Source organism: Cynocephalus volans, chromosome 12 (assembly GCF_027409185.1).
Source record: "Cynocephalus volans isolate mCynVol1 chromosome 12, mCynVol1.pri, whole genome shotgun sequence".
Classification (NCBI taxonomy): Eukaryota; Metazoa; Chordata; class Mammalia; order Dermoptera; family Cynocephalidae; genus Cynocephalus; species Cynocephalus volans.
In genome coordinates this window covers 91,448,868-91,475,659 of record NC_084471.1, presented here as the reverse complement: position 1 = coordinate 91,475,659, position 26,792 = coordinate 91,448,868, and the positions used below count along the sequence as shown (strand labels likewise).

Sequence of the window (26,792 nt, the reverse complement as noted above, 5' to 3'; positions counted from 1 at the left end):
TTTTGGTCTGCTCAGCTGCCTTGGGATGGGGAGGTGGGACCCCGCATGTGTTCCAGAACTGCTAGGAGGTCTGATATCCACCTTTGTAATTGCTGTTGGGCTAAATCTTATTAATGTGGATTTTCTTTAGAATGTATACAGAAATGTTTTGATATTCTCACAATTAATACAGCTGCATCCATATATATTGGGTGATCAACAGCCCTGCTTGGACTGTGAAGGAAGTGGTGGAGACAGAGAGAACTGGTCATACTCTGGATATATTTGGAAGGCACAGCCAAGAGATTTTGCCAATGGATGTCATGAGAGGTATGAAAGAGGCAGCAAGTATGACTCCCAGGTGTTGGCCTGAATGATTGGAAGACTGAGGAGAGGGGGCATGTTTTGTGAGTGGTAGTGAAGCATTTGGTTTTAGACACAATAAATTTTAAATGCTTATTAGATATCTAAGTGGAGCTTCAAATACCTGCTTGATCTGAGTCTGGAATTCAAAGGAGTGATTAGAACTTTCTCAGGAATGATTAACTCAATAACCTGGTAAAAAATTTCCATTCATCTGGTTAGAATCATGAGTCTTTGTGTAAAGCAAGATTTAAACGTGTTCATGACTACCTGCCTATTTCAGTGTTCATAAATGAAATGCAATAAATACAAACCCCATAATCTGTGTAAAAGGCTATACAATAGCTCAGCTTTCTGATGTTCAGCTACATGAAATAGAAGAATAAAACCACACAGAGCTTATTAACCTAGTACTTCTATCTACTCATTCATCCCTTCCTTGAAGGAGCAGGAGCTATAAATAACGAGATCAAGATTTGATAGAAAATTTCATTTTAGCAAATGAAATAATACTAAATCTCTATATGCCAGGCCTGAATTCAGATATTACTGGGAAGAAAGCATAGTTTTAAGGTGAGAGGTGGGAGATTCAAAGGAAAAAAGCTTATAGAGTTTTTACGTTAGGCTCAGATAGAAAAACCAAGAGGATGTTTTAAAACGTGAAATGAAATAAAAACAAAACAAAACAAAATGTAGTTCTCTTGGCGCAACAGATCCCAGAGGGAAGAATCTCAGAGGTGACTTTTATCACTATATGATATCTCTTTCACATGGCTCTAAAGATGTTTTTTCCTGAGTTTTAACTTGGGATGGTTTTGTGAAAGAGGAATCATACAACTACAGCTGAGTAAAAAGGAAATGCTTTAATAAAATATTTAATACAGTATTTAGCTGTGGGGGATGGTAGGAAGTGAGAAGTGAAAGGAAGTGACTGTCACTACTGGGAACTCAGTGCTAAATAAGACAGGACGTAACTTTTCTCCAAAGACTTCTTGCCCAGTTCTACCCAACAGGCTGCCATGAAGAGGACCAGGAAACCTCAGGAAGTCATTAGGAAGGTCCTTGTGAATGAACTGAGTCCACTTAGAAACAGATAGATCTAAGCAGTATTTGCCTCAGGCTTCTTACGAGGTGCATGCAGTATCATGGAGAAAGGAGAAGTTTGATATACAAAGGGCGTTAACACGATTTTGGTTTTCCCCCTCCTATTGTATTTGCATTTCCAAAATGAACAATGGAACAGAAAATTTCACCAACTAAGCATTTCAAACAGACTCATTCCTAGGCCAAATTTTGTACTCAAGTTCTATTACTATTTATGTAATTCTTAGGTTTCAAATTGAGAAATGAGAGAGTACCAATTCCTATACATAACTTCAGCTATCACTACAAATTCTGCATGTACAAGACAAGTGTGAGCCACGAATCCTCCACTTTGTGTGTTACTGTTTATTAATACAGAAAGTGCTGTTGCTTGAATATGAATATCATTTAGTGCATTAAAATGGAGAAAGACAAATCATTGTGCGCCAGCTCTGGTTCAGTTTGACAGTACCTGGCATCAATCATCAACACTTGATAAAAGACAGTCTTGAAGTTGTCTCGCTGTCATGATTCTGACGTGTTTTGGTTTCCTTCTGGAGTCATAAATTGCACCTTTGGCACCATGAGGGAAGAGTTGTTCCTTCGGATAGAGTTGCTCCTCCTCATGGAATTGTTTCTCCTCATGGAATTGCGCTTCCTCAGAGAATTCTGATGGGACAGTTCACTCTTTTGGAGAGTCTGAATAAGGATGGAAGGCTTCTCATCCAGCTCTCGGGCGCTGCACCGGGGAGCAGCTACTTTAACAGTATTGCCAAATTTGGAGTAATCCACAGAATACACTCCTTCCTCCTCTGTCACAATAGACACAAAGCGGTGGCCCCATTGGATCTCCTCAGCGATGTAGGAGGTTCGTGCTTGTGTGGTAATGCCAGTAGTTTCTACCACTCCTTCCAGAATAACTATAACCTCCAGGTCTTGGTTGGCAAGGTCAGTGGCTGAAATATCATACAGGGGGCTGCGCTTGTCAATTACATGGCAGATGATCAAAGGGGCCACCAGAAAAATGTTATTACTCTCAATCGGGTTATCCACAGGAATGTCCAGTTGGTGAATAGGGACCACCTCCCCTTCGGGGGTGGTGGTTTTCTTGACCACCTGGATGCGCACAGAGGCGCTAATGATCATGCTTTTCCTCAGGTCACCCACTCGGAACATGAAGCACAGCTTGCCATTTCGGACCGCAATCACAGCATGGCGACTGAAAATCAGAGTTTCTGCCCTTCTGTGAGCCTGGGCTGTTTTCATGAAAATGCAGCCTAACATGACCGCATTGATGATCAGACCCACAATGTTCTGGAGAATCAAAACTGTGATGGCCAGAGGGCATTCCTCGGTCATCATTCTCCCTCCAAATCCGATTGTTACTTGAACCTCAATGGAGAAGAGAAAAGCAGAGGTGAAAGACCTGTAAGGAATGATATCAAAAAACAATGCCATCAGGTCAAATTTAGTTCCATAAAATAACACCCTAAGCCTAACTTTTCATTTGCCTTCTCTGAAGGCTATTAAATGCTTTTGGAAAGACTAGTCAACTTAACTTGCAAGATACCTAATTCTAAACACAATCATGGTGAGTGTGCACGTGTGTGTGTCTCTCTCTCACTTCTGCATGCATCTACCTCCAGACTTCTGGGATTCAATTTTATTAATGTTTTCTAGGTCATATAGTGATGGACCTAATTGTGTAAAAGCATTGATACAATAAATATACATATTTATATTTAAAGGAATTTTTTTTTTACTTTGCGAAATACTTTACTTTAACAAAGTCATGGTTAACTTTGTGCAACTTTCTACCTGGTAGATATTTATCATTTTTGGCTTATCTGTGTTTAAGAGACTTGAGTCATATGGAAGGTACTGAGTAATGAGTGAACTTTTTGTTATTTATAACCTTTAAAATCAGATTTGTTAGCTAACAGTTATTGTCTACCTTATATAGAGAAAGTACAGTGCTAAAAAGTGGTACAAAACACATCATTCCAAAATACTAGTTTTTTTTTAAAGAATGTTTTCTCCCTTTCAAAGAAAAGTATTTCTCATCGATTATCTCATTTTGTTCTCTAAGTGATCTAGAGAATACTGAAGCTATTAAAGGAAGAATTTGAGGCAGAGATTAGTAAATGACTGTGTCAAGATCATATAATTCATACAAACTTGAATTCTCTCAATTCTGGCCCAGTGCTCTGAAACAGGAAGGGGCTATCAGTGTCAAGATTTTCCTGACACTTGGGAAGCTTTCTTAAGTTCACATCTTCTCCGTATCTTAGTGAATAAACACTGATTTGGTAGATTCAGGCTGGACCTAAGGAAGACGCTTTTGAAAAGCTCACAGGTGATTCTGATTTACCTCCCTAGTTGAGAAGCACCATATTTGCTTATTATTAATTTATTCTCTTAGCTACATATCCAGTAATGTTGTGGCTTCTTCATCGAAATAATATTAGTTCTATCTTTGCCCCTGACTCCAATTTCAACCTTCTCTAATTTTATAGAAGACAAGCCATCTGTCAAAGTGTTATCTACCTATTAATGCGATGCACAAGTGAGCAAACTGCCCAAACATTTGAGCATTTAGTATACCCTATGCACGTTGGCAGGAAACCATGAGAGGCAAGCAAGTATTCACAGATGACTCTTTTGATTAGCTTTTAAGTGGAGTGTGAAAGTTGCCTTTTTTCCCTTTCTTTTTCTCATTGCTAAAAAGATTCATGGAAAACTATAATAATTGCTTTTTGCACTAGCTACACACAACAAGTCTACATGGTGTAGTCCAAAAATATAGCAAAGAATAGGAAGGGACCCTGTTGAGGATGCCAACATCAATAAAGCAAAGTTACACCCGGGTCTTTCTGCTCTAGAAAGAATTCCTGTTGGGGGTAACCACTTTGGGCCTCTCATTGCTCTGGAGAAATGGGCTTTGAGTAATCCTTTGCGTCTCTGTTGCCCTGGGAGAGGTGACAGGACTCTATAGGAGGAGCCTAAATACAACTTTGTTTTCTAATAATGCATCCATACTTCACAGAGCAGTCTAATGATGAATATCCCCAAATGTTTTGTTTTAATGGTTTGAGAGACTATTCATGTGCTGTATTTTGCATATTATTTTACGAAGGAATTTAATTCTAAGCATGATAGTTGGTGCAAGACCAAGTGTTTTATGGACACCTGTCATGCTAAACAATCTCAAGAGGTAAAAGTGTTTAGCTGCTCCTTAGCTCTGCTACAGAAAGAGTGAGACTGAAAAATAATGAGAAAGAAGAAATATGTTGGTCTATTTTCTAACACATATTAGGAAGTCATCTACACGAAAGAGAAAGTGAGTCACTAAAATGAGAATGGTCAAATGTTAATTGGAAATACTAGTGAATATCCATTGAAGAAAGTTGTTTCCAATTTTGATGATATGGCTGGACATTATTAAACTCACAAAAGGAAATATAAAGAGTTAGAGTTATTATTAGCAATCTTTTACATTCCTTTTGGAAGAAAATAAAGATTTTCTGTTTATATATTTTTAGTGAAATTTTTTTATTATGTATGGTTTGTTACGATTAAACTGTGATGAGATGAAAGTGTAAACAGTACCATAACATAAAATAAAATCAGTAAGAACAGAACAACCTTAAAAAATGTCAATTTTTTTTAAGAAGTGCAGTTTAAAATGCTCAAATTGTTATACTAATAAAGCCAACGTTGTCCCATTGTATTTTTGACATCATTTCTCATAGTTGACTTAATGTTCACACTAGTAGGAATACATCAGGGAAATGAATATGCTTCAGAACACATCTTATTTGAAAAAAAAAGGGAAGTAATAAACAGCTTTTAATTACCAGTGCACCCTGTAAAATTCTTTTTTAAAAATCATAGACATGGTATCACTTTTGATAATATATATTTAATAAATTGCTTAATGACTTCTTTTACACAGAAAAGGCAATATATTTGTCTCATGAATAAAATCTGCTATTCATTTTTAAGGTTTATTATTATCATTTCTTTTATCTCCTTCAGTATCTACTGAATATTTATTAAAAATGTATTTTGATATAAAAATGATTCACTAATATCATTGCCAATAATTTTCTTAAAGAGAAATATTATAGATAATGATATTTAAGCTTCAGATACTTGTGTATTTGATGACCATCTATGTTTTTCACCTTTATCTACATTTTCACTGAGACAAAAGTCTGTGACAAGTTTGCAAAAAGAAAATAATATCTATTTAATGCTAAAAATCAATGGATCAATTCAATAGTTTTCTCTCCTCAAAATCCAGGCTAAAATCTGTGGTGTGTGATTGCTGCACACTAATGCTGGGTCCCTCTTTGAAATGCTGGCATTGCTGTTACTAAGCAAATGGCAGGGCAGACAAGTTCACATTCCCGGGTCTGCATCTCGCAGTGGTATGCTAGTTTCATCAGATTTCAGGGTCACTAAAGGTCTCATTCTTTACAGTTTCCTGGCAGCGCGGTGTTGGTTCAAGTTTCTTATCTTTCTGCATTATGTGAATTTGGAATATCATTCAGAAAATGTCCTGACAATTTTCCAGTATTATTACTATTGTTTCACTTCAGAGTGAACATTTTTGCAACTGATATATATTATCTCTTTTCATCTTCCAACAAAAAGAACACATTAGGAGACAAATCCTCCCAACTAAGTGTTCTTAGGTCCTGTGAAAGTATAAGAGGAGGAGAATTTTTGAAAACAAATTCACTTTACTTATCTTTGAAATACTTATAAGAGAGAGAAAGTAAAGTTAGGTAATCTAAGAATTTTGTTCTTATTCTATCAAAACTTTGAAAGAAGACTGCAACATAATCCCTTCCATGAAAATTTTGGACCAATTTTCATTATAATTAGTGTTTTCTACTTCTTATTCTTAGCATAACTTTTAACTTCTAAATCCAATGCAAGCAATCCGCTATGTTAAGATAATCTTGATAAAGATTATATATTTAAGTTATTTCATTTTTAGTAGATTTTAAACCTAGGATACCCCTCTCTCTCATGTCTTCCCATCTTTCTTATTATTTCTGCAAATGTCATGGGTAAGAGAAGTCAGGGGAAAATATTACTAGCATTTGCACAGTATTTTTTGTTGATTAGAGATATTTACATGTGGACACTGGAACTATGGACAGCAGCTTTTTCCTACTGAAAACTAAATGTGTGCTTTTTCGGAGTAAGGCACTCTGTGTAATCCTTTGAACTACAATGATTTTTTAATAACTGACAATATTTTCAAGGCTAGTCCAAAGGATGGAGCTCTACATTTTCAGACTCTTCATCCATAAAGCTGCATTTTAAAAGATTTTTAATGTATTTGTGGTTTTTTTTTTTTCTTTTTCTTTCTTTTGCTTTTTTGTTTCTGGAAGGTTCTAAAACAAACCCTTTATTTCACTTCCAACAAAATAAGAGAATGATAAGAGAAAGAGCATTTTGATATTTTTTCTGCACTCCTTTCACCCCCTGCCTCATCCTACTGCATTCTTACCTGACGTTAGTCACACACACGGTGGACTCCAAACCACTTTTCTCCATTCCACTTTTCTCCATGTAAGCATAGATGTCCCCATGGGCAAAGGCCACCAGCCACCACATGATAGCGAAGAGCAGCCAGCTGCAGAGGAAGGACATGGTAAAGATGACCAGCGTGTGGCGCCATTTCAGGTCCACCAGGGTGGTGAAGATGTCCTGCAGGAAGCGTCCCTGCTCACGGATGTTCTTGTGTGCCAGGTTGCAGGCCCCGCTCTTGGCGATGAATCGGGCTCTGGGGAGCCGGTCTCGGATGCGCGGCTTGCGCAGGTTCTCCGCCGCGATGCGCGCCAGCACATACTCCTCCGGGATGATGCTCTTTCTAGCCAGCATCTTCCTGTCACCATAGCCAGCCTAGCCACCTGCCTCTGACCTGCCTCTCCTTCCCTGGAGACCCGTCCTCCTGCACGAAGGAAACGTTGATCAAAAACTTGAAAAGCAAAGCAAAGCAAAACAACAACTTCATTTCCTCACCTCTTTAGTCCTTGTATTCCGGGATATGTCTGCACAGGCGAGGTAACATGCAAAACTAAAGGCACGATTTTATTAATCCAAACACAAATCTAGCCTGTGCTTGACTTCTGGGATCCCAGAGAAATGATGTGGTATGACCCGGGGGAACGATTTCAATTATTCTTATCACTCTGAACACATATGGGCATAGACTTAGTTAAACAGTACCAGGAGCCTTCTTGTAAACAGCAGGCTCAAAGACAACTCTGTGCGATTAACTGCGTGTGCAGATTAGTGCAAGGGTACAAGCACGCGGCGTCAGGGACAAAAATTAAGGCCAGCTGGGTACACGATCTACTTGCTAAAGTATTTACATGATGCAGCAATATTAAAAGTAAAGAGCAAAAATTCTCCCTCCATTATTTTTAGAAATAGGCAAGGAAAAGGCCGTGGCCCCTTGCGCAGTATAAAATAACATGTTGAGTGTAACCTGACAAAATAATAAGCGATGTGCTATGAAACTTGAAAATTATGAAAAATTATTTTAAATTTGAAGGAAGTAGGAGGTGCATTAAAAAGAGACAAAAAGGCTTCCTATGGAACTCATAATACTATGCATTGGAAACTTTACGAAGAAGGGATCAGACGTACGAGCTGCAGGAGAAACCCGGACCATAGCCTGCGAGCTGCTGTGGAGTTAAAGGAGCGTGCCCCGAAAAGTCTGCCCAGCACTGCAAAGCTCCGCCGTGTTTTTGCATTTTAAATCATTTGCGGGGACGCGGACGGCTTCCCCCTCCCTTCCCCGGAGGAGCGGAGAAACTTACAGACTCCGGGCCGCGGGCGCGGCGGCCACACGTCCCCGCACACGCCGGCGGCCGGCGGCCGGGTCCCCTGCTCTCCCATCCCGGCGCGCGGGAGCGGGGGCCGCCAGTGCCGGAGGGACAGATCCTAAGAAGAAGAGCTAAGATAATAAAAGGTGCAATTGAATCTAAACGCGGGGAGGGCTGGAGGAAGGGGGCCGGGTGTGGACCTCCCCTCCCCCCGCTCAGTTCCCCTCCCTGGGCCGCCGCGGTGGGTGCAGGAGGGGCTGGGGGCGGACGAGCTCGGCGACGATGCTCCACAAGTCAGCCGCCCAGTTAGGGCTTGGACGCGCGCCAGACCCCTGGAGCCGCCGATGTCGCGGAGGTGGGGACGGGATGCGAGGGGGCGAAGGCGAGTCCGGGCGAGGTAGGGAGGCGGCCCGCGGGGAGGGCGGGACCTGCAGAGCCGGCTCTTTCCCAGGAGCCGCGACCCCCTGCCGCCAGCGTGACACGCAAGGCTTTAAAAGGCTCTATGCTCAGGGGAGAAGATTTTCGGAGTCCAAGTTCACTGACGTAAAGAGATTTTTTTTTTTTTTTTTAAATTTTGCAACCTGAATAGATAATCTGGGCTACTTCGGAATGAGTAAAAGCAGAGAGATCAGAAAATACCCTTCCGAGGCATTCAAGCGGTGTGCGCACACATTTATTTACATTAAATTTCCACCTGGTAGGTGTGATACAGGTGGGAGATGTGCTGAAACCCACCACAGTAAACTCTCTCTGCTGCAGCAGCCGAAGCAGTTCGCAGGGAATCACGAAACAGGGACCGCTTCAACACGTTAGCACGGAAAGGTCATTCGGTCTTCAGTAAATGGCTGCTGTCTGAAATGTTGCAGCCTCTCCTCTTGTCTAGATTGTCTGAATGATAAAACAGTGCAATTGCGCACAAGAAAGGTTATACAGTAAATATCCCTCTATAGCTTGTTGAAAAGGAGCCAGCAAAAGACAAATGTGCTTTCTCCCACAGGTCAAGCCTCCTGATTTTGGCACTTGTGTTAATGGAAACTTTAATTCTTGGAAATTTCGTGTATTTTTCCAAGTCTCAGGGCCGAAAGTGTATGGAGTGTAAACAATGTGCTCATTTAATTACCAAAAGACCTAAAATTAGTCTTTAATGAAGGCAAATGAAGAACAATTTTTCTCCTTGTGTATAGATCTGCTTAACCCCTTCAAGGCCTGGGGATCCTATCTTTGAGTGGTAGCTCTCCTCCCTACTGTCATTAATTTTTGCATTCATTTATGTAAATTCTGTAGCAGTTTTACCACAAGTGTACAGGGATCGATTTGTATAGTCAGTCCCCTCCACTGTTCTAGTTTACAATTGAGTTTGCTGTACAATTTATTTTCTATTATTTTTTTTAGCTCTGGGAACGTTCATTGATCACGGATCCTGTGGGCTTTTTTTTTTTTTTTTAGGCTTATGTATCTAGAAATATATAAATATATGTCCTAGTTGTTGCTCTTAAGAGGCAGACGGTGACGGTAAGGCATTGATAATAAACTCTAATACAGGCAAAGATGTGATCAGACTGAGAAAGGAACTATGATAAAGTGCCATGGGAATTCAAATGAGAGACATTGAAGACGAAGGCTAAGGAAAACTTCATGCACTATTTGGCATCTGATCTAGTCTTTGAAAGATTACATACATTTGGGGTATACAGCAAAGCAGAGAAAAGACATCCCACAGAGAGAAAACACCATGAACCAAGTCATGGAGTATTGACAAGAGTGGGCCATATTTCAGTTACAGAAGCTAATTTAATCAGCATTATGAAGCAAAGTCGGCCAGATAGCAGGATTGGGTGCCTGAGTCCAGTGCTCCTTGGGCAGCTTCTGTTACCACTGCTGTCAACACATAATGAGTTATTCATGTACTTGTCCCCCCATGAAACTGAGGGCTGCTAGAGGACAGGGCTGTGATTGTTCATTTTTGTATCAAGCCTCTAGCACAGTTCAAATTACAGAGGTGCTCAAAAAGCATTTTTGAATTAATAAATGAAAAATATAAGGTTAAAAAAACATACTGGGACCTTAAAAAAAAATTGCATAGACGGCCTTAAATGCTCAACAAATGAGCCTGGACAGTGTTCAGTAGGTAGTGGTAAGCCGTGGAGAGATTTTGATCAGAGAACAACACAGTAAGAGCCTGTTTCAGGAGCAGTGATCAGGAAGCAGAGGATGTGATGGCTTTAAGACGTTTCTAAGCAGAGTCCCCTCTGGCTCCAAAATTCAATGACTGGCAGAAGGAAACAATAAAAACAATTACATTAATTAGAGAGGGAATAAGGTCTAGAGCTAATAGGTAATGTCAGTGGTCAATATGCAAATATACAAGGGAACTTCAAAAAGTTCATGGAAAAATAGAATTAAAAGGTAATACGAATCTTTTCAAAAGAAATATTATACAGAGTCAGTACTGGGAGAGGGAAAAACCAGAGGTGAGTGTGATATTTATAGCGGTGACAAAGAAATAGCAAGAAGATTGGAATGAGGAGAGGTGACTGCTGAGGGAAATTTATGAGAAGATTTGCAACAAATCTATATCTGAATCTTTTGAAAATTCTGTTCTTTTCCTATAACACATATGTTGGACTCAGTTTTTTCCAATGAGGTATATACTCTTCTAAATATGTGAAGTTTTGACTTGTTTTGAAATGAGAAGCTATATCACACTTTTTACTTGTCAATAAATTAAATTGATTAATTCAACATGAGGGCACATAGTACAGGTCAAACTTTAAAAAGTTAATAAGTAAATTTGTGACAATAACAAGCTTAAAAACAAATAGTGGCTATTTAGAAAAAGGTGAAGAATTTGTACTATAAAAATATTACAGATTTTCTCTTTTTTCTTTCCATTCTCTTCCTGACATTTTTGTTTAAACATGTGTGTCTTCTTCCTTTAACTAGTTTTTCTTCACATACCCAAGGACCTGAGTTGTTCTTAGTTCCTAGTAGTAAGTACTCAATAAATACTTGTCAAATGAAGAAAAGAAGGAATAGTTCTTGAAACATGGTATTTCTCTGTCTTGCATTTACTCTCATCTCTCCTCCCTTCATGCTTTTGCAGCCATTTCTCAGAACCCACAAGGGCAATTTGGAGCTTGGAGTTCTCTTTGAGGCCTATGGCTATTCCTGTCTGCAAAGATCCCCTTCCTCTCCTTTCTCTCTTTCCTTAGTCTTCCTCCTTCAAACTATCCTTTCCTTCTTTCCTCAGCATCTTCCCTAACCACTCCAAGTGAGCAATACTGTTTGACATTTCCTGGCTATATTTCTCTTTAAAACTTGGTTTTGAGCTTAATGGTGACATACTTCTATACCCTAAAGGTCTTTCTAGACACATAGTAGTTGCTCAATAAGTATTTATTACTGATACTCTCTAGCTCCCCCCTTTTGATCGTTTTCTTCTCGTGTTATGAGCCAAATACTGAACATTTAAATTTACCTCTGGCGAGAAGTTGGCAAAGGAGATCAATTCATTTTTCAAGAGCACATTTACTACTTAAGGCTTATTTTATGGGTATACTTATTTAACCACTATTTTGCTGTTGTCCACTAAAAGTTACATGTGTTTTCTTAACGGTTCAATACTTTTCCTAATTGCTCTTTTGGAAGTGAAGAATAATTTGTGCACACCTCCTACCAGTAATAAGTTTAGAACAGAGCTAATTTAATTAATTAATTAATTAATTAGTTTTTTTTAATTGAAACATTGTACAAATTTATGGGGTTAACTTTATTTAAATATTACGATTTTCTTAACTATTCAGGAATCCTGTTAGAATCAGCTCATGTTGCATTCCAAAGAAATTTATGCAATTGGGAAGCAATTCAAGGATATCTGTTTACTTATAAGAAAGCATTTGTCAGATTCCACTTAGATCCTTATGAGCGTTTTATTTGGGAATGAAGAGGTTTCTGAAATTCTTATTCTCCTATGAAACAAAGTTCGACTGGTGTCTTCAGACAAGTGGAGAAAGTATTAGGCTGATGCTTTTCCCAACTGCCTGCAGCTCTGATTACCAAACACAAATCAGTGAAGTCCTTGAAAATGCTCTCGAGATCAAGGGCGAAGTGCTTACATTTGATAACTTTGCCTTTGACTTGACTTGTGAATTTTAGTCTCTAGGGTTTCATGAGCCATATTAGACTTAAGAATTTGGAGAGCCTTCAAAATGACAATGGAAACGATTCATGTTAGCAGCCCAGATAATGGTTGATCTATTTGCTTGGTATGCTGCTTTATTAGTGTCCTCATATAAACCACTTTGGAACATACTGCTTTGGAATCAGCTTAATAAAATTGTTATATAAACTAGTAATCAAAACAGCATGTTATAAACTCACTTTTTTGGAGTTATCATGAAATGGGAATGACAGTATAACTCTTCTTAGTTATCCGTTCCAATGAGTTCAGAGAACATTTCTTTTTAAAATATCTATTTATATGCAAAAAAGTGTCACTGTCCTTTAAATTAGGTCACTTCATTTCTTCAAAGATATCCATCAGAACTATTCATGAAAAAGACTTCCATTCAGCTTGCAAGCCCAACTTCTCAAATTAAAGCCAGATCACAGGTGTGAATAAACAAGTCAGAAAAGGGGGAACTGGTAACATTCACTACCCCATAATTTGCATCTAGGTGAGCAAAACAAAGTCTCTGCTCCAAGGTATTGGAGCAAATAAGGAAAGGAAGCTGTTAGCAAATAAGTAGACAAGCAATACATTATATAATTATCAATACTGTTAAGATTTATGAAGGAAATAAAGTAGAATCGGGGTTGAAAGTTACCAGGAAACAACAAACACAATAATCCATTGAACTTTCAGAAGGAAAGAACAGAAATGCAGTATGTAGGAGTGGGGAGGGTGAGGGTGAGAGGTTAGGGAGAAATTGGTTCATAGACACAAAGAATGAGTACATTTTATAGTTACGACTATGCCAACTACCCTGATTTAGTCATCAGGTGTTGTACACAAATACTGATAGTCAACTCTGTACTCCACAAATATGTGTAATCAATTATGTTTCAATAAATAAAGAAAATAACCGGGCCAGAGATTGGCAATTTTATTTTTCAATGTTATTTATATTTATTTTTGTGGGGTACAGTGTGTTGTTTCAACACATGCATATACTCCACAATGACTTACTTAGGGTAGATAGCATAGTTTTGTGGAGATTGGCAATTTTAGACAGAGTTCAGAAAAGGCCTCTTTAAGGAGGTGAAATTTGGATGAAGAATCAGTCAGGCGATCAGCTAGAAAAAGAGTGCTGCAGGCAGCCCAAGAGCAAGTGTAAAGGCTTTGTGGCGAGAAATAGCTTGATGTGTTTGAAGAACAGTACTAAGATGAGTCTGGAAGAAGAAAGGCAGAAGACAAGGGGCCCATCCAGCCATCTCTCCATTTACCCAAAGAAAAACCACTGAGAGTCTGCCAGGCACCAGGCTATGAAAATCATTGACCTAATCCTTGAGACAGATGCGTGAGAAGTGAGTTATCTTCGTCATTTTACACGGGTTGATAAGAGTGTAGCAAAATGACTTAACTAAAATCACCTGCCTGGTAGGTGGGAAGCTATGACAGACTCAGAACATCTGGATCCCAAATCCTATGCTTTTCCCAGTGGACAGTATCTCAAAGGGGCGATTGTTCATCCACGGTCCAGCTACTTGAGAAATGCTTGGTAATATTTTAGGCCTTTCTAGGCTTTTGTTGAGCAAGGATAGAATAAGATAAAAAATCTTTGGCCTAGAAATTAAAATATCATTAATGAGAATGTTTAAATGCTTCCGATAAAATAATGCACATTTAAAAATTACTCTGGAGATTTTATTGTCCACCCAGAATGAGAACTTTATAGAATTATTATGAGGACAAGAAGAAATAATACATATAAAGTGCTTAGGATAGTGCCTGGCCTATGATAAGTACTTAGTAAATGTCATCTCTTATTAATGTATTAGGGTTGGTTTTGGTTTGGTAATGGCCAAAATGGTCTCGGAGCACGGTGTAGAGGTGGGAAGGGGGAAGGTATAGCCCACAGATTCCTTTAACTATTACTGAACTATTTTCCCAATCTAAGACCTAGAAATATAAACACATGATAATATCATATTATAGACTTGAGTGTTATTTTTGAGATCTTACCAACTTTCAGAGAGCTAACTAACCAATACTTACATCTCCTCAACTCTTGAATTTAATCAAGACACTGGTGGGGTGGGGGGGACTGAGAGGGAGCCAACCAAGGTACCCAGAAATCAACACATCTGTTTTTACTGTAACAGTGTCTCCAAGAGAAAAGAGGCTCCTTCAATCAAGGAGAGAATACCCATGGTAATTATTTTCTATTAGGAGGCTACAAAATGCTACTTATAAATAAAGCTGGTAGGGCTTCTCCCAAGAGAAGATGAGGAATAGAGGCTGTCACTGTTGATTTTTCCAGGGCCTGAAATTGTGCCTTGATGTTCTTGTGCCAAAGAAAGGCAAGTTCGCGTGAGTCTGGCATCTGTCCTGCTGTAGGAACTCTTCACGGGGTTTCTGAAGCTCTTAGGGAAAGAGCAATTCCCAAGGATGTCCTGATCCATGGCTATGCTTTCACGTCACTGTGTTTTGCAAAATCAGTGACTCATGCTATGCTTGGAAAGAGAAACCTGACATTTTCCAGAACTCTCTGTAGATTGGCTCCTTGTTGCCACCTTTCAAAAATGTTAGCGTAGAAGGGATTATAGGAGGTGAGAGTTTTAAAGTGATATTTAAACTTGTTGGGCCCATTGAAGCTAGGGTTTTTTCTATGTGTGTTTTTTGTTTTTGTTTTCCTGCTATTAAATGATCTGGATTTTCCTTTAGGTAAAAAGTATCTGTTCCACAAAAGCTTTCACCAGGCCATTTTTTCTATAGGTTCACACTGGAATTAAATATTTGATATTTGTTGCTAATTTAAAATGTCAAATTACCTGGTGTATTGTTAGAATAAATAGAGTAATAAAATAATCTCTCTGCAAACTTATGGAAATTTATCATGCATTTAAAAGTTGTTATCTTTTTTTTTAAAAAAAGAAATTGTGGAAGACACATTAGCTATATTATAACCTCCTATTTAAGTTCACAGAGCTTTAGAGTCAGAGAGATTTGGGATCAAATACCAGTTCTGCCATTTACTTAGTTGGTGGCTTTGAATAACATACCTAATCATTCTGAGCGTCCACTTCCTCTTCTGTAGAATGGAGACACTGACATCTAACCTCTCGGAGTTGTATAGATAAAATGAGATGAGTATGTAAAGGATTTGCCACATGCCTAGGACACCTAAAATATAACATTTCCTAATGTAACTGTAGATTTGACAAACCTTCCTTAATATTTAGGATATTTATTTATTTATTGTTTTTATTTATTTTGGCCTGCATTTATTATTATTTTTAAATCAATGGTAAATATAATGGTGAAAACTGGCATGTTTTTCTTCATAGTGATATTAATAAAATGCTTCCAGAATATATAATTTACATGTCATTTTAAGGTAGTGTGCTATTTCTAATTTTCTACATTTTTAAAATCAGCGATGGATGATGAATAACACAAAATACCTTTTTAGCATCTACTAAAATGATCTTTTTTTTTTCTTCTTTGACTAGTTAATATGGTGAATTAAGTCACTAGGTTAAAAAATGTTGGATTATTTTTACATTTCTGAGATAAACTCCTCTTAGTCATGGTGAGCTGTTATTTTAATGTAACGCTGGGCTGTTTTTGCTGAACAATTTCTTTAGGATCTTTGCATAAATATTTATAAATGAGATCAGTCTGTATTCTTTCTGTGTTATCTCTGCCTGGTTTTAGATAAATGAGTCTTTGTAAAAAGAATTGATGTGTATTCTTTATGGATTGGAACAGTTTAAATAGAATAGGCATAGTGACTCCTTGGAAGTTTGCAATAATTTTGGAATTAAATGAGTCTGAATATTTTAGGAATAGTTCTTGGCTCTTTGAATCCTCCTCATTCGTTTTCTTTCCCCTGCTCGGGCTGCTATTTCAGACCTTCTCATTTTATCCTCCATATCTTCTGATTGTTCTTCCATATTTTCTATCTGCTTGTTTTGCACTGCATTTTAGATCTGTTTCCAATAGAAAGAATTCTCTCATCTAAGCTTAATTAGTATTTAATCTATTCATTGAATTCTTAATTATAATTTTAAAGATTTTTCTTTTCTGGAAGCTCTATTTGGTTATTTTAAATTAATTTGGTCTTTTTGCCACCTTTTAAAAACCTATGTATACAACTATATAACTACCACACAAACCACAGATCAAAATATAAAGCGTATCTGTTACCCTAGAAGATTTCCTCTTGCTCCTTTCTAGACTGTCACTGCTCCCTACCAGGGCTCAACCAACTATGGCTTATTTCATCATCAGTTTGTTTTGCTTGTTGTTGGACTTTTTATAAGTGGAATCATAGAGTTGGTATTCTTTAGTGTCTGCCTTCTTTCAGTCAACATAATGTCTGTGAGATCTTGCCAGGCTGTTTTATATACCAGTAATGTATTTCATTGTGCAAATATAACACCATTTATTTATCTGTCCTCCCACTGATGGACATGTGGGCTGTTTTTGTTTTTCTGGCTATTATGAATAAAGCTGCTACAAACATTTCTGTACAAATCCTTTTGTGGACATAGGCATTCATTTCTCTTGGAAACATGCCTAGGAATGGAATTGTTGGGTCCTGGTATAGGCACATATTTAACCTTAGTAGAAACTGCCAGTTTTCCATACTGGCTGGGCCATTTCTACACCCTTCAACAGTGTCTGAGCGTTCCAACCTCACTGCACTTGGTATTATCAGTCTTTGCCATTTTAGCCATTTTGGTGGGTAGATAGTTGTTTTTATTTCATTTCTGATGAGCATGTGATGTTGAGCACGTTTTCACATGCTTATTGGCAAACGTACATACCTGAAAATCTCTAATGGATTGTTTTATTATTATTTCTAGTTATTATGCTGATATTCCTATTTGTTGTATTTCTTGAGTCCCATCTTGGTGGTGCATTTTCTCATGTGGTTTTAATTTTGAATTTGAGTTAAGATTTTCTTTTGCCCTTCCCAAGGGATCTAGATTATACTCCAGTAGACTGATTTTGGATTTGCCCTTTCCAGAACTTCAGGAGTATCAGCATTCTAGAGCCATTTCCTAGAGGGGGCAGAAAACATTTATTTTGTGATTTTAAAAAATTCCAGGTAGTACCAATATATACAGTGTATGCAGTGAGTTCTCAATACTAATATTTCATATTGGAAATGTGGCTTTCAAGTCATAAAGTCCTTTAACCATCATTTTATTTGTGATTAATAAAAACTCAGTGAGGCCAGCAGGGTGGTGGTTGTCATGTCTTTTAGTTTTCCTTTTTGCAAATGAGGAAATGGGGACTCAGACTTTAAATGATCAGTCCAAGGCCATATAGCCAATGTTATAGAACCAAGACTAGAACTCAAGTTTTCTAATTCTTGGTCCAGTTCTCTCTCCAGTAGCGTTCTACATAGACTCACATAATTACTTTTTATTATATATTGCAAATCATCTAAACCATATTCCCAAGAGAAGTTAATTGATTTGCTAATTTAATCTTTAGTCTAGTAAGGAGAAGGCTAAGAGTGTGGGCCTTGAAGTCAGATTTCCTGAGTTTGCATCTCAGTTCTACTAAACCCTGGGCAAGTTAGCCTTTCTGAACCTCAGTTATAAAATGGGGATAATAATATTTACCTCGTGGAACTTTTTTCAAGGTTTAATGAGATTGTATTTGTAAGGCTCATATTATATCTGCTCAATATGTTAGCTATTGTTATCCTTACAGCACATTCTAAATGAGTTGGTTTATGCAATATGCGTTCTACTGATATCTGAACTGATTTCACATTGCTCCTCTCTTCTTTTCCCCAGCAATTTTTCTTTTCTCATGTTGTTTGACACAAGATGGTACAAGATATTACAGAGATTATATGATATTTAAATCATAAATCATTATGTCATCTCTGTGTTTTATTGGCATACATAGCTAAGCTTTATTAAAATATTATTTAAGCCAAGAATTTCCCATGAAATATTAAGCTTGCTAATTTTTTCTCTACATTTTTGGCCAAAGGCCTAGATACTTTCTGTTTCCAATAGAATATTTTATTGCTTTAATATATGCTAGAAGTTCAGTCAAGTGAGAACCAAAAAGAGAAGCTCTTATTTTTGGGAGAAGACTTGTCACCCCAAATCACTGCTTTTTACCATCTTCTCTCTCCTCTTTGCTAAGGACATAAAAAATACAGTGCCTAGGCCAAGTGCTTGGCACTTGTGGATGTCTGAGAGTGATAAGTCACTGGGAGAAATGGCTGCCTCTATCTGAAATATGCTTGTCATTGTCATATGTGTTGGGGATCCTAAAACGGGTGGGATAGTGCAATTCTAGGGGGGTGTTACCGCTTGTTTGGAATGGGCAGTTGTGAGAAAATGTCTCATAGGCTGTTTGTTTTGCAGTCATTCGCATAGAGAAATTAAACTTGGGCTTAAAACCTCAGTATTTGGAGTCAATTACTTATGGCAGGAGATTTTGTTTGTTTTCTTGTTTTAAAAGAAAATTACATCTTCTTTGGATTTCCCCTCCCTCTGGAGCAAAGGTATGGGGGGACATGAGAAGAACAGGCAAAGGTTTTAGTCAACCAGCTCATTTTAGGGCTCATGTGATAAAGGAAGGGATTTCCCTCTCCCCGATTTTTTTTTCCCCAAAGGAAAATTAGTAGCCAGCCCAGTCTTATCAATGTTTCTGGAACTTCTGGTTGTGGTTTGGGTTTGCATTCTTTCTTTCACATCAATCTCCAGACTGTGTCGGGCTCTCCTTGGGATAAAAGATGACTTCTCATTGGCACATCCTACCTGGCCACAGCTTTTTAGGTCAGAGTTGGATACCTGACCCTAAGTGACCTAATTAAAAGTTGTCTAGTCATGTATAAGATAAAAAGGTAAGCTGTACAAGGTAGATTCCTTGCTTGATACATTGAAATAGATAGTCTGAGAAATGGAGATAGTTGTGGGTCTGGGATCTCGAAGATTTAGTCTTGGAGATAGAAATGGTTCATAAAGGCTGTGTGCAAGATGAGAAAGAAGTGGGCAGAACTAGGAATGGAGACAGATGAAACAGAGGGAGTGGACTGTCCCCGGGCAGATTGTTAGACCTGTCCCAGGCCTCACTTTTTTTGAGACCTGATAATTCTGCTTTTCTTAAATTCCAGTGCAGATGTGTCCTTTCAATACCATCCCCCTCTGTCCACTGCCAACCCTGCTGCTTAAAAGTACAGTCTCTGCAGTCAGACAGAGTTCGACTAGGGATGTGTGGTACATAATTTAAATCCTCTCATCAGTTTCTTCATCTGTAACATAAGTACAATAAAGACACTTATTTCTTAAGGTTTGACACTATTTTTAATATACTATGTAGCTATGCACTATACTGACAAATAATCTCCTTGAATCAAACTTTGTTACTCAAAGGTGAACATGCAGCAGATATTCAATAAATTATCAATCAAGATGAAATAAACAAAGTTTATTTTCAAGCAGCATCCCCTAGTCAGGAGACAGATGCTTTTCACAGATGCCCAGTTCACCACCTTTCATGACACTCATTCTCGTCCCTTTGCTGATCTAAAAGAGCCCTCTAACAGTAACTCAGCAACGTGCTGCCAGCGCTATCGTAAAAAGTGGTTAAAATAAAAGCGTTGAACCTCAGTATCCCTGAAAACACATGTTCTGGTCTATCTAGAAGTGAAATTTCCTCCTAAGAATATTGGGATTGTAAGAATATTTCTTTTTATGCGGTCCATTCTAACAGCCTGTATTTTCTATGCACTGTATTAATATGTGATGCAAAGATTCATAGCAACTATACACTTATCTAAGGCAGCAAGTAAGGTGCAATGTGAGTGTGTGTGTATGTGTGCACACATACTGAGAGGTTGGAGGATAGATTGCAACCTGTAAAGGAGGGTTAGCAGTACACTTGGATGAATTCAAACAGCTAGGGATTCTGTTTAAGTTCAAAGAATTGATGAATATTTTGGGTGTCTGAAAGAGAGAGATGAAGAATTTAAAAAATTACTCTTTACATGACCCGTGTTTGAACAAAGCCCAAACTGCTATGAACCAAAGAGCAAATACACAGATATGGAAGAGCTGGCTGAACTCCACTTGGCTTTGATACTATTAAAGGTCAATAGTCTCTGACTTAATAATAACTGAAAATGTGTATAAATAGCACTCACCGTAGCCATTATCTTGGAGAAAAGTGGGAATGAAGTAGCATTCAACTACTGCATCAAAGTTGTACTGTTGATGTCTGTACAAGTCACTTACTTTACAGAGTGGGCAGATTAAGTAATAAAAATAATGGTCTAAAAAGCTGTTCATCATTAACATGTAGTGTAATTGAATAGCGTGTCTGGTGGTTGGTGGCACTAAGTCACACAATGCATTCCTCTTAGAGCTAATTAACTTATTTAGCCAGATATGGCTCCCTTGATCTTTGTCATTTTAGAAATAGGGGTGGTCATAGCATGAATGGCTAAGGGCAATTTGCTACTGCCCATAGAAAAAGAAATCATTTAAATCCCATGTATTAGATGTGTAGGGTGAATATACCAACCTTCACATATCAGTGATGATGACGCCTGCAGAAAAAACATGAAGGTGGAATGGAGAATAATAATCACAGATAATTTATCTTCCTTCCATATTGTGGAACATCAATAGTGAAACATCCCCAAACTGGTCACATTTGCAGACTGTTTATGTTTGGAAATATGAACTCAAACTCAGCAGAATAATGTGCAAATGATTCAACAGCTAATTCAGATGTTGGGGGGAAAAAAACCAAGAAAACTAAACAAACAAACAAAAAAACCCCCAAACTACAACGTTTTGCATCTTTGTGAAGAAATTTTATCCTTGTATCACTTATTGCTGATTAAACCACAAAACAAAAGAAAACAGTGTTCTGAGTCTCTTGAAATCTTCTCAGCTAAGATACAGATCATTAAACAATATTTCCTTTCTTATGAGCTAAAACAACTCATTCAGTGACACTGATAGACTTGTTTTAGCAATTCAGGATCAGGTAACGTCAGCAGAGACAGAAAATAGGTGAAAATCACTTTCAGTATTTTATGGCTCTGTGTTACACATAGCAAAGAGAAACTAGTGTGATGACAGAGCAGTGATTCCCAAACTTGGTTAATTATGATTCTCATCTGGAGGCACTTGCTATAAATACAGATACAAACTCTCCCACTGGAGAGTTTGCTCCTGGTGAATCCTATTAAGCTTGAGAGAACCTGATGTAAATGATAGTTACTAAGAAAAAAATAAACATAAGTTACTGGAAACATCCTTTTGGCTATTGTTTCTTATGCTAAAAAGCTAAGATTAGAAGGTTGCATTTAACTTTTGATAATGGGCCAATAAGGGAATTAATTGGCATAGTACTATAAATCACAGAACTCCAAAGAATGTGTTACAAAATAAGAGATAAAAGATATGTTGGAAGACAAACGTAAGAACAAATCAATAAACCTTGGGGGAAAGTCCAGATATCCAGCTATTTACTTGGAGATGTAAAAAATGAATTAATATAGCTGTTCCACTTAATGAAGTGCATTCCTCTGGCAAATGTGAAACAAAATTGTCAAAGCGGGCCCAAGTTTTATCTCACAGCTGGTGTCGATTTACATCTCTTATCAGTCCTGGTTGATTCCCAATGGAATTATAAGTGAAAGAATAATCACCCTCTTTAATTGAGCAAACAAGGAGAGTAATTTATTATAGAATAGCAAGCTATGTTTTTATATATTGCAGAGAACAAACACATTTATTGTAGAGAATAAATACATTTCATATATCGTAGAGAATAAATAGTAGAATAAACACAACATGGAAAAGTGAGGTGAATAACCCATGTCCAGTGGTAAAACTAAACAGATCAATCAACTATATTTATTAGGACCTAGTGTGGGCTAGGCACTTGTATTAAGTATCAAGGGCAAAAAGATAAACAAGACATGGTCCCAGATCTCAAATACCAGTTACTTAGGAGGGTCTTCTGGTATTTAATCTAGAGCAAAGTAAACTTTTAAATGGATCATAAGTAATAGCATAAAACTAGCATGTGCACAATCCTTTAAAAGAAATACCTTTCTCTCTCAGTGACATCAGTAACTCTATTATTTTAATATAAAGCTTTATGCATTTATTGCTTTTTATAAATATAAGGGAATTTAAATCTGTAAAATTGGTTTGTTTAATGAAATGTAGACTTTGTAAACATAAAATTTGATTTGGTTAAGCCGGTCTTTTACAGATATGTACTTACATAGCAAAAAAATATTTCAAGATGAATTATTCCTAATTCAATAGATAATATATATAGCATAATAAATGGTTATTTGATCAAAAATGTAATACTTGACTTTATTCGGTTAATTTAGTTTTGTAAACAATTAAAAATGTACTTAACTTATGTAACTAAATGTGATGAGGGAAACAGCAACAAGCTGGGTGTAGGAACGGTAAATAAAGATTCTCAGTTTAGTGGGATTAGATAAGCCTCTACTGACATTGGCTGTATAGCAGTATAATTTAAAAATATCTTAAGGAATTATTTCTATGGGTAAAAACCCATTTCTCTGTGAAAACGAGGTATAACTTGGTAGCAAGAGTCATATATATTCAGCTCTATGAAACATTTTTATATCAGCAGTATTTTAGAGGATAATTTTTGAAGATCAAAATAACGGGTACCAATTCTGTTCCGTATGGCTTTGAGGAAACAGGAAGATTATTTTCTTCCAATGAAGTTTTATATATACAACATGAAGGGTGACAATTTAACTAAATAGCATGGACATTTTTGTCCATCCTTGGGGAACGTATATTTTTGCTAAACTGTAGGATTCTATATTCAGATGAAGGCACAATCATATAGTCTGGATACACAAGCATTACAGATTTTACAAGAGTGAATACACCATGCAATAAACTGAATACAGGAAATACAGGGAGGCAGCATAATTTCTCTTTTTCCATCAATTATAAGTCTTCAAAATCTTACAATGCATGCGGATCCTCATATGAAAATCAATGAATGATAGTCATACTGGATGGTAACAGAATTGTAGAAATTGTGGTTGCTAGCATGACAGTGAAGGAAACTTTTAGTATTTCTGAATTTATTAATTTTCATTTAAGCAAAACCTAACACTAATATTCAATAATTTTTGATACACTCTTTACATGTACATTAGAATTACACTTTAAACATACTTTTTACATGAAAATTAAAATTAGAGCAGGAGCAAATGAATACATGTGTGACAGAATTGGGCATAAATGTCTAAAAGACAAAAACTTTTCCAAGTAGAAATAGACACTTCTTTTATATATAAAACTTCAAAGTATGGATATTTCCACCCTGCCATTGAAGTGTTTCATAGGGAGAATCTGATACCTTAGAGGAATGTTCACTTGCCGTTACTTAGTATATGGTTGTGCTGTGGTTTCGTATATGAATCTGTGACAGACAAGGCCATTTGCTTATGCTCCTTTGAATCTTGAATAATGTAGCACTTTAGAGCTCGGGATCATAACCACAGCTACTGATGAATTCAACTATAGAAAGCTTAGCTGGCCTACCAGTGAAGGATTGAACCTGATCACTCTTTGAACTACCATCTGGAAAAGGCACATTATGCCTGATATCTTAAGAATTCCCTCCTTACTGAACAGAGAAAAATGGAAATGTGAATACAATTTTCCAAATATCCAAACTTGTTTCATGATTTTTTTCTAGTTGAGGCTTTGGCTTTATAGAACCACTGTAAGTGTGATAACTTCTTGGTTATGGGAAACAATTTAGAGGGGAAAAAACAGACTGCTAAAAGAAAATTAGTGTTAATGAATACAGAAAATATTCTCATAAAGTAGATAATGAATTTGAGTGTTTCATTAGAAAACACATCCTTCTTTTATTCCCTTCCAACGGTATTTGGAGACTCCAACAAGAAAAATATATTCTTACAAATTAGAGTATAATAATGCTGACTACTCATTGCAACTTCTATGCCTGAGAGAAGTTTACCAGACTTAAAGTTATGAGAAAACATAAGCTGTTGATTTACTACTTAAAGTAGCTAACATGTTTTAATACAACTGCTATTCTTAAAGGTAAAGTGGCTTAATCATTAGAAAATCAGTAATGAACATATTAAGCAGTAATACCTTTAAAAACAGAAAAAAGAAATATAAACTTCTTTTCTTGTGCAAAAAATCTGTAAAGTTTAAGCTGCCACTTTACAAAGTTCAAGCTGATGATCCAATAAGTAGGTTAAAACTGCATTATTTTAAATACATGTATCATTTTTAAGATGCCCCTTCACATGTCTGCGCGAACAAAAGAAGCAAATATTCCATCTTCCCGAGCCAAGAGGCTTTCTGGGGTGTCATATTCTAAAATATTTCCTCGCTTCATCACAATAACCAGGTCTGCAGTCAAAATAGTGTGAACCCGATGCTAAAAGTGAAAAGAAAACATGTATTTGTTACAAATTTCAGGACACAAACCAAAACAATGGAATACGTATATTTCATGGATTATGCAGGGACATTTATTTATCTTGGGGTTTTAGGAGATGCAGAAAGCACAGCCCCCCTTTTTTTCCTTACTTAAATTGTCATTTATTTACACATTTTTAAATACCAGCCAGTATGGCTGGGTTTTAAATGGGCGATATTAACTTGAGTGTAGATAATATATCAGTTTCATCATTTTCATGGAGGCTTAAGTATAAGTAGGCTCATAAATGTTTGTCAAATTATTAAATGCTAAGAGGGGCCATCGTGAACAGTCAGATTACATTTTAGTCTCAACAACAATTACTTCTTATGTCGAGTCAACTAATTCCTTGGGCTAATACACAATTTGAAGAGCCCTGGAAAGTGGTTCAATTCTGGGAAGACAATATGGACAAGTCTATTCTGGCATGCAGAATTAGAATGGATTATCCAGGCCTTTAGACGTGCAGTCTTTTAGTCTTTGGAGATCATTGCCACTCACTCGTTCTCTCCACATAATGCACTTTGGAGAGAGGCTTTGGTGTTAGTAATTAATAACAATAAAAGCTCCCACTTCCTGAGCATATATGCTATACATTAAGTGCTTCACACACATACTTGAGAATTATCAGAACAGTCCTCAGCTCTGGGTGTTATCACTCTCCACTTTGTAGGGGAGGCAATTGGGGTTCATAGAGATAAAGTAAAATCAGGAGCTCACTTAGATAATATGTAGCAGAACCAGCATCAAAAAAGGTTTACTAACTTCAAAATGTGAGCTATTTCCATCCTGCTGTCTAACTGCTTCATAGAGAGCATCTGATATTTTAGAGGAACGTTCACCTGCCATTGTTAGTGTTCAGGTTAAGCGTGCAGGCTCTGATGCTGGACTGGGATCCTGTATTTTGGTTTTACCACCTGTTAGCTGTGCAGTCTTGAGCAACATAACTTTGTACGCTTCCAGTTTCATATCTGTAAGATTATGGTCATAATAGTACCTGCCTCAGAGAATGATAGGATCAAATGAGACGATCCAGGTAAAAACATTCAACACCTTGTCTGACACAGAAGAATAAATAAATATCAACTACTGTTATTTTTTATTTTTATAATTTAGAAGAGAAAAATCTGTGTGGTGAGCCCTATCTCTACTCTTGCTAAGATCTTGCTAAGACCAATAGAAATACAATGTAAACCACAAATGTGATCCACGTGGAATTTTTAATTTTCTAGGAGCTGCATTTCAAAAGAAGAAATAAACAGATGAAAGCAATTTTAGTAATATATTTTAACCCAATCTATCCAAAATGTTACCATTTTGACATATCATCAATATAAAAATTATTCATGAGATCTTTTACATTCTTCTGTTAGTACTAAGTCTTTGAAATTCAGTACGTATTCTTCTCAATTCCGACTACCCATATTTCAAGTGCTCAATAGGAGCTTTGCGCAGTGGCAGTATCATAGCCAATGAGGTTTATCAAGTGCTCAATAGGCACGTGTGGCTAGGGGCTACCATAACGGATCTGGACCGTGCAGGTCAAAACATTAGTGTGCAGAGGGGCCTTCCTTTTTGAAACCCCTGTCCAGAGTTCCAAACCTAGAAATACCATCTGTTTAGCTGATACACAGTCTTCCGAAGTGTCTTTTCCTAACAATCCAAAGTCCAACCTAAAGCCACCCTGGAGGCAAAGGCCTGTATTTTGCTCTGGGCCATAAAGATGTGGTAGACTCAATGTTTATGCTTTCAGAAAAGCAACCAGTCAGTGACTCACGACTACTGGGGAAAAGAAACACGTGTATCAAGTGAGATGATGACGCCAGCTGAGA

General features: G+C 37.3%; 2 protein-coding genes across 5 annotated transcripts in view; both read right to left on the bottom strand.

Annotated features, from left to right (window-relative positions):
• Nucleotides 1–1,475: 1,475 nt before the first annotated feature.
• On the bottom strand, nucleotides 1,476–8,725 carry KCNJ8 (potassium inwardly rectifying channel subfamily J member 8). The gene is made up of 3 exons (XM_063075701.1): nucleotides 8,271–8,725; nucleotides 6,953–7,396; nucleotides 1,476–2,851 (listed from the first exon to the last, which is right to left on the bottom strand). The coding sequence occupies exons 2-3, from the start codon at nucleotides 7,324–7,326 to the stop codon at nucleotides 1,951–1,953; spliced, it is 1,275 nt and encodes a 424-aa protein (XP_062931771.1). The 5' UTR covers nucleotides 7,327–7,396; nucleotides 8,271–8,725; the 3' UTR covers nucleotides 1,476–1,950.
• A 15,623-nt stretch (nucleotides 8,726–24,348) lies between these two features.
• Nucleotides 24,349–26,792, bottom strand: part of ABCC9 (ATP binding cassette subfamily C member 9) — a 130,757-nt gene continuing 128,313 nt past the window's right edge. For all 4 annotated transcript variants that reach the window (XM_063075692.1, XM_063075694.1, XM_063075690.1 and 1 more), the window contains one exon: nucleotides 24,349–24,918. Coding sequence is in view for 1 of the 4 variants with exons in the window: in XM_063075694.1 (XP_062931764.1) it covers nucleotides 24,781–24,918 (138 nt within the window). In the remaining 3 variants the exon portion in view is untranslated. The remainder of the gene's footprint in view (nucleotides 24,919–26,792) is intronic.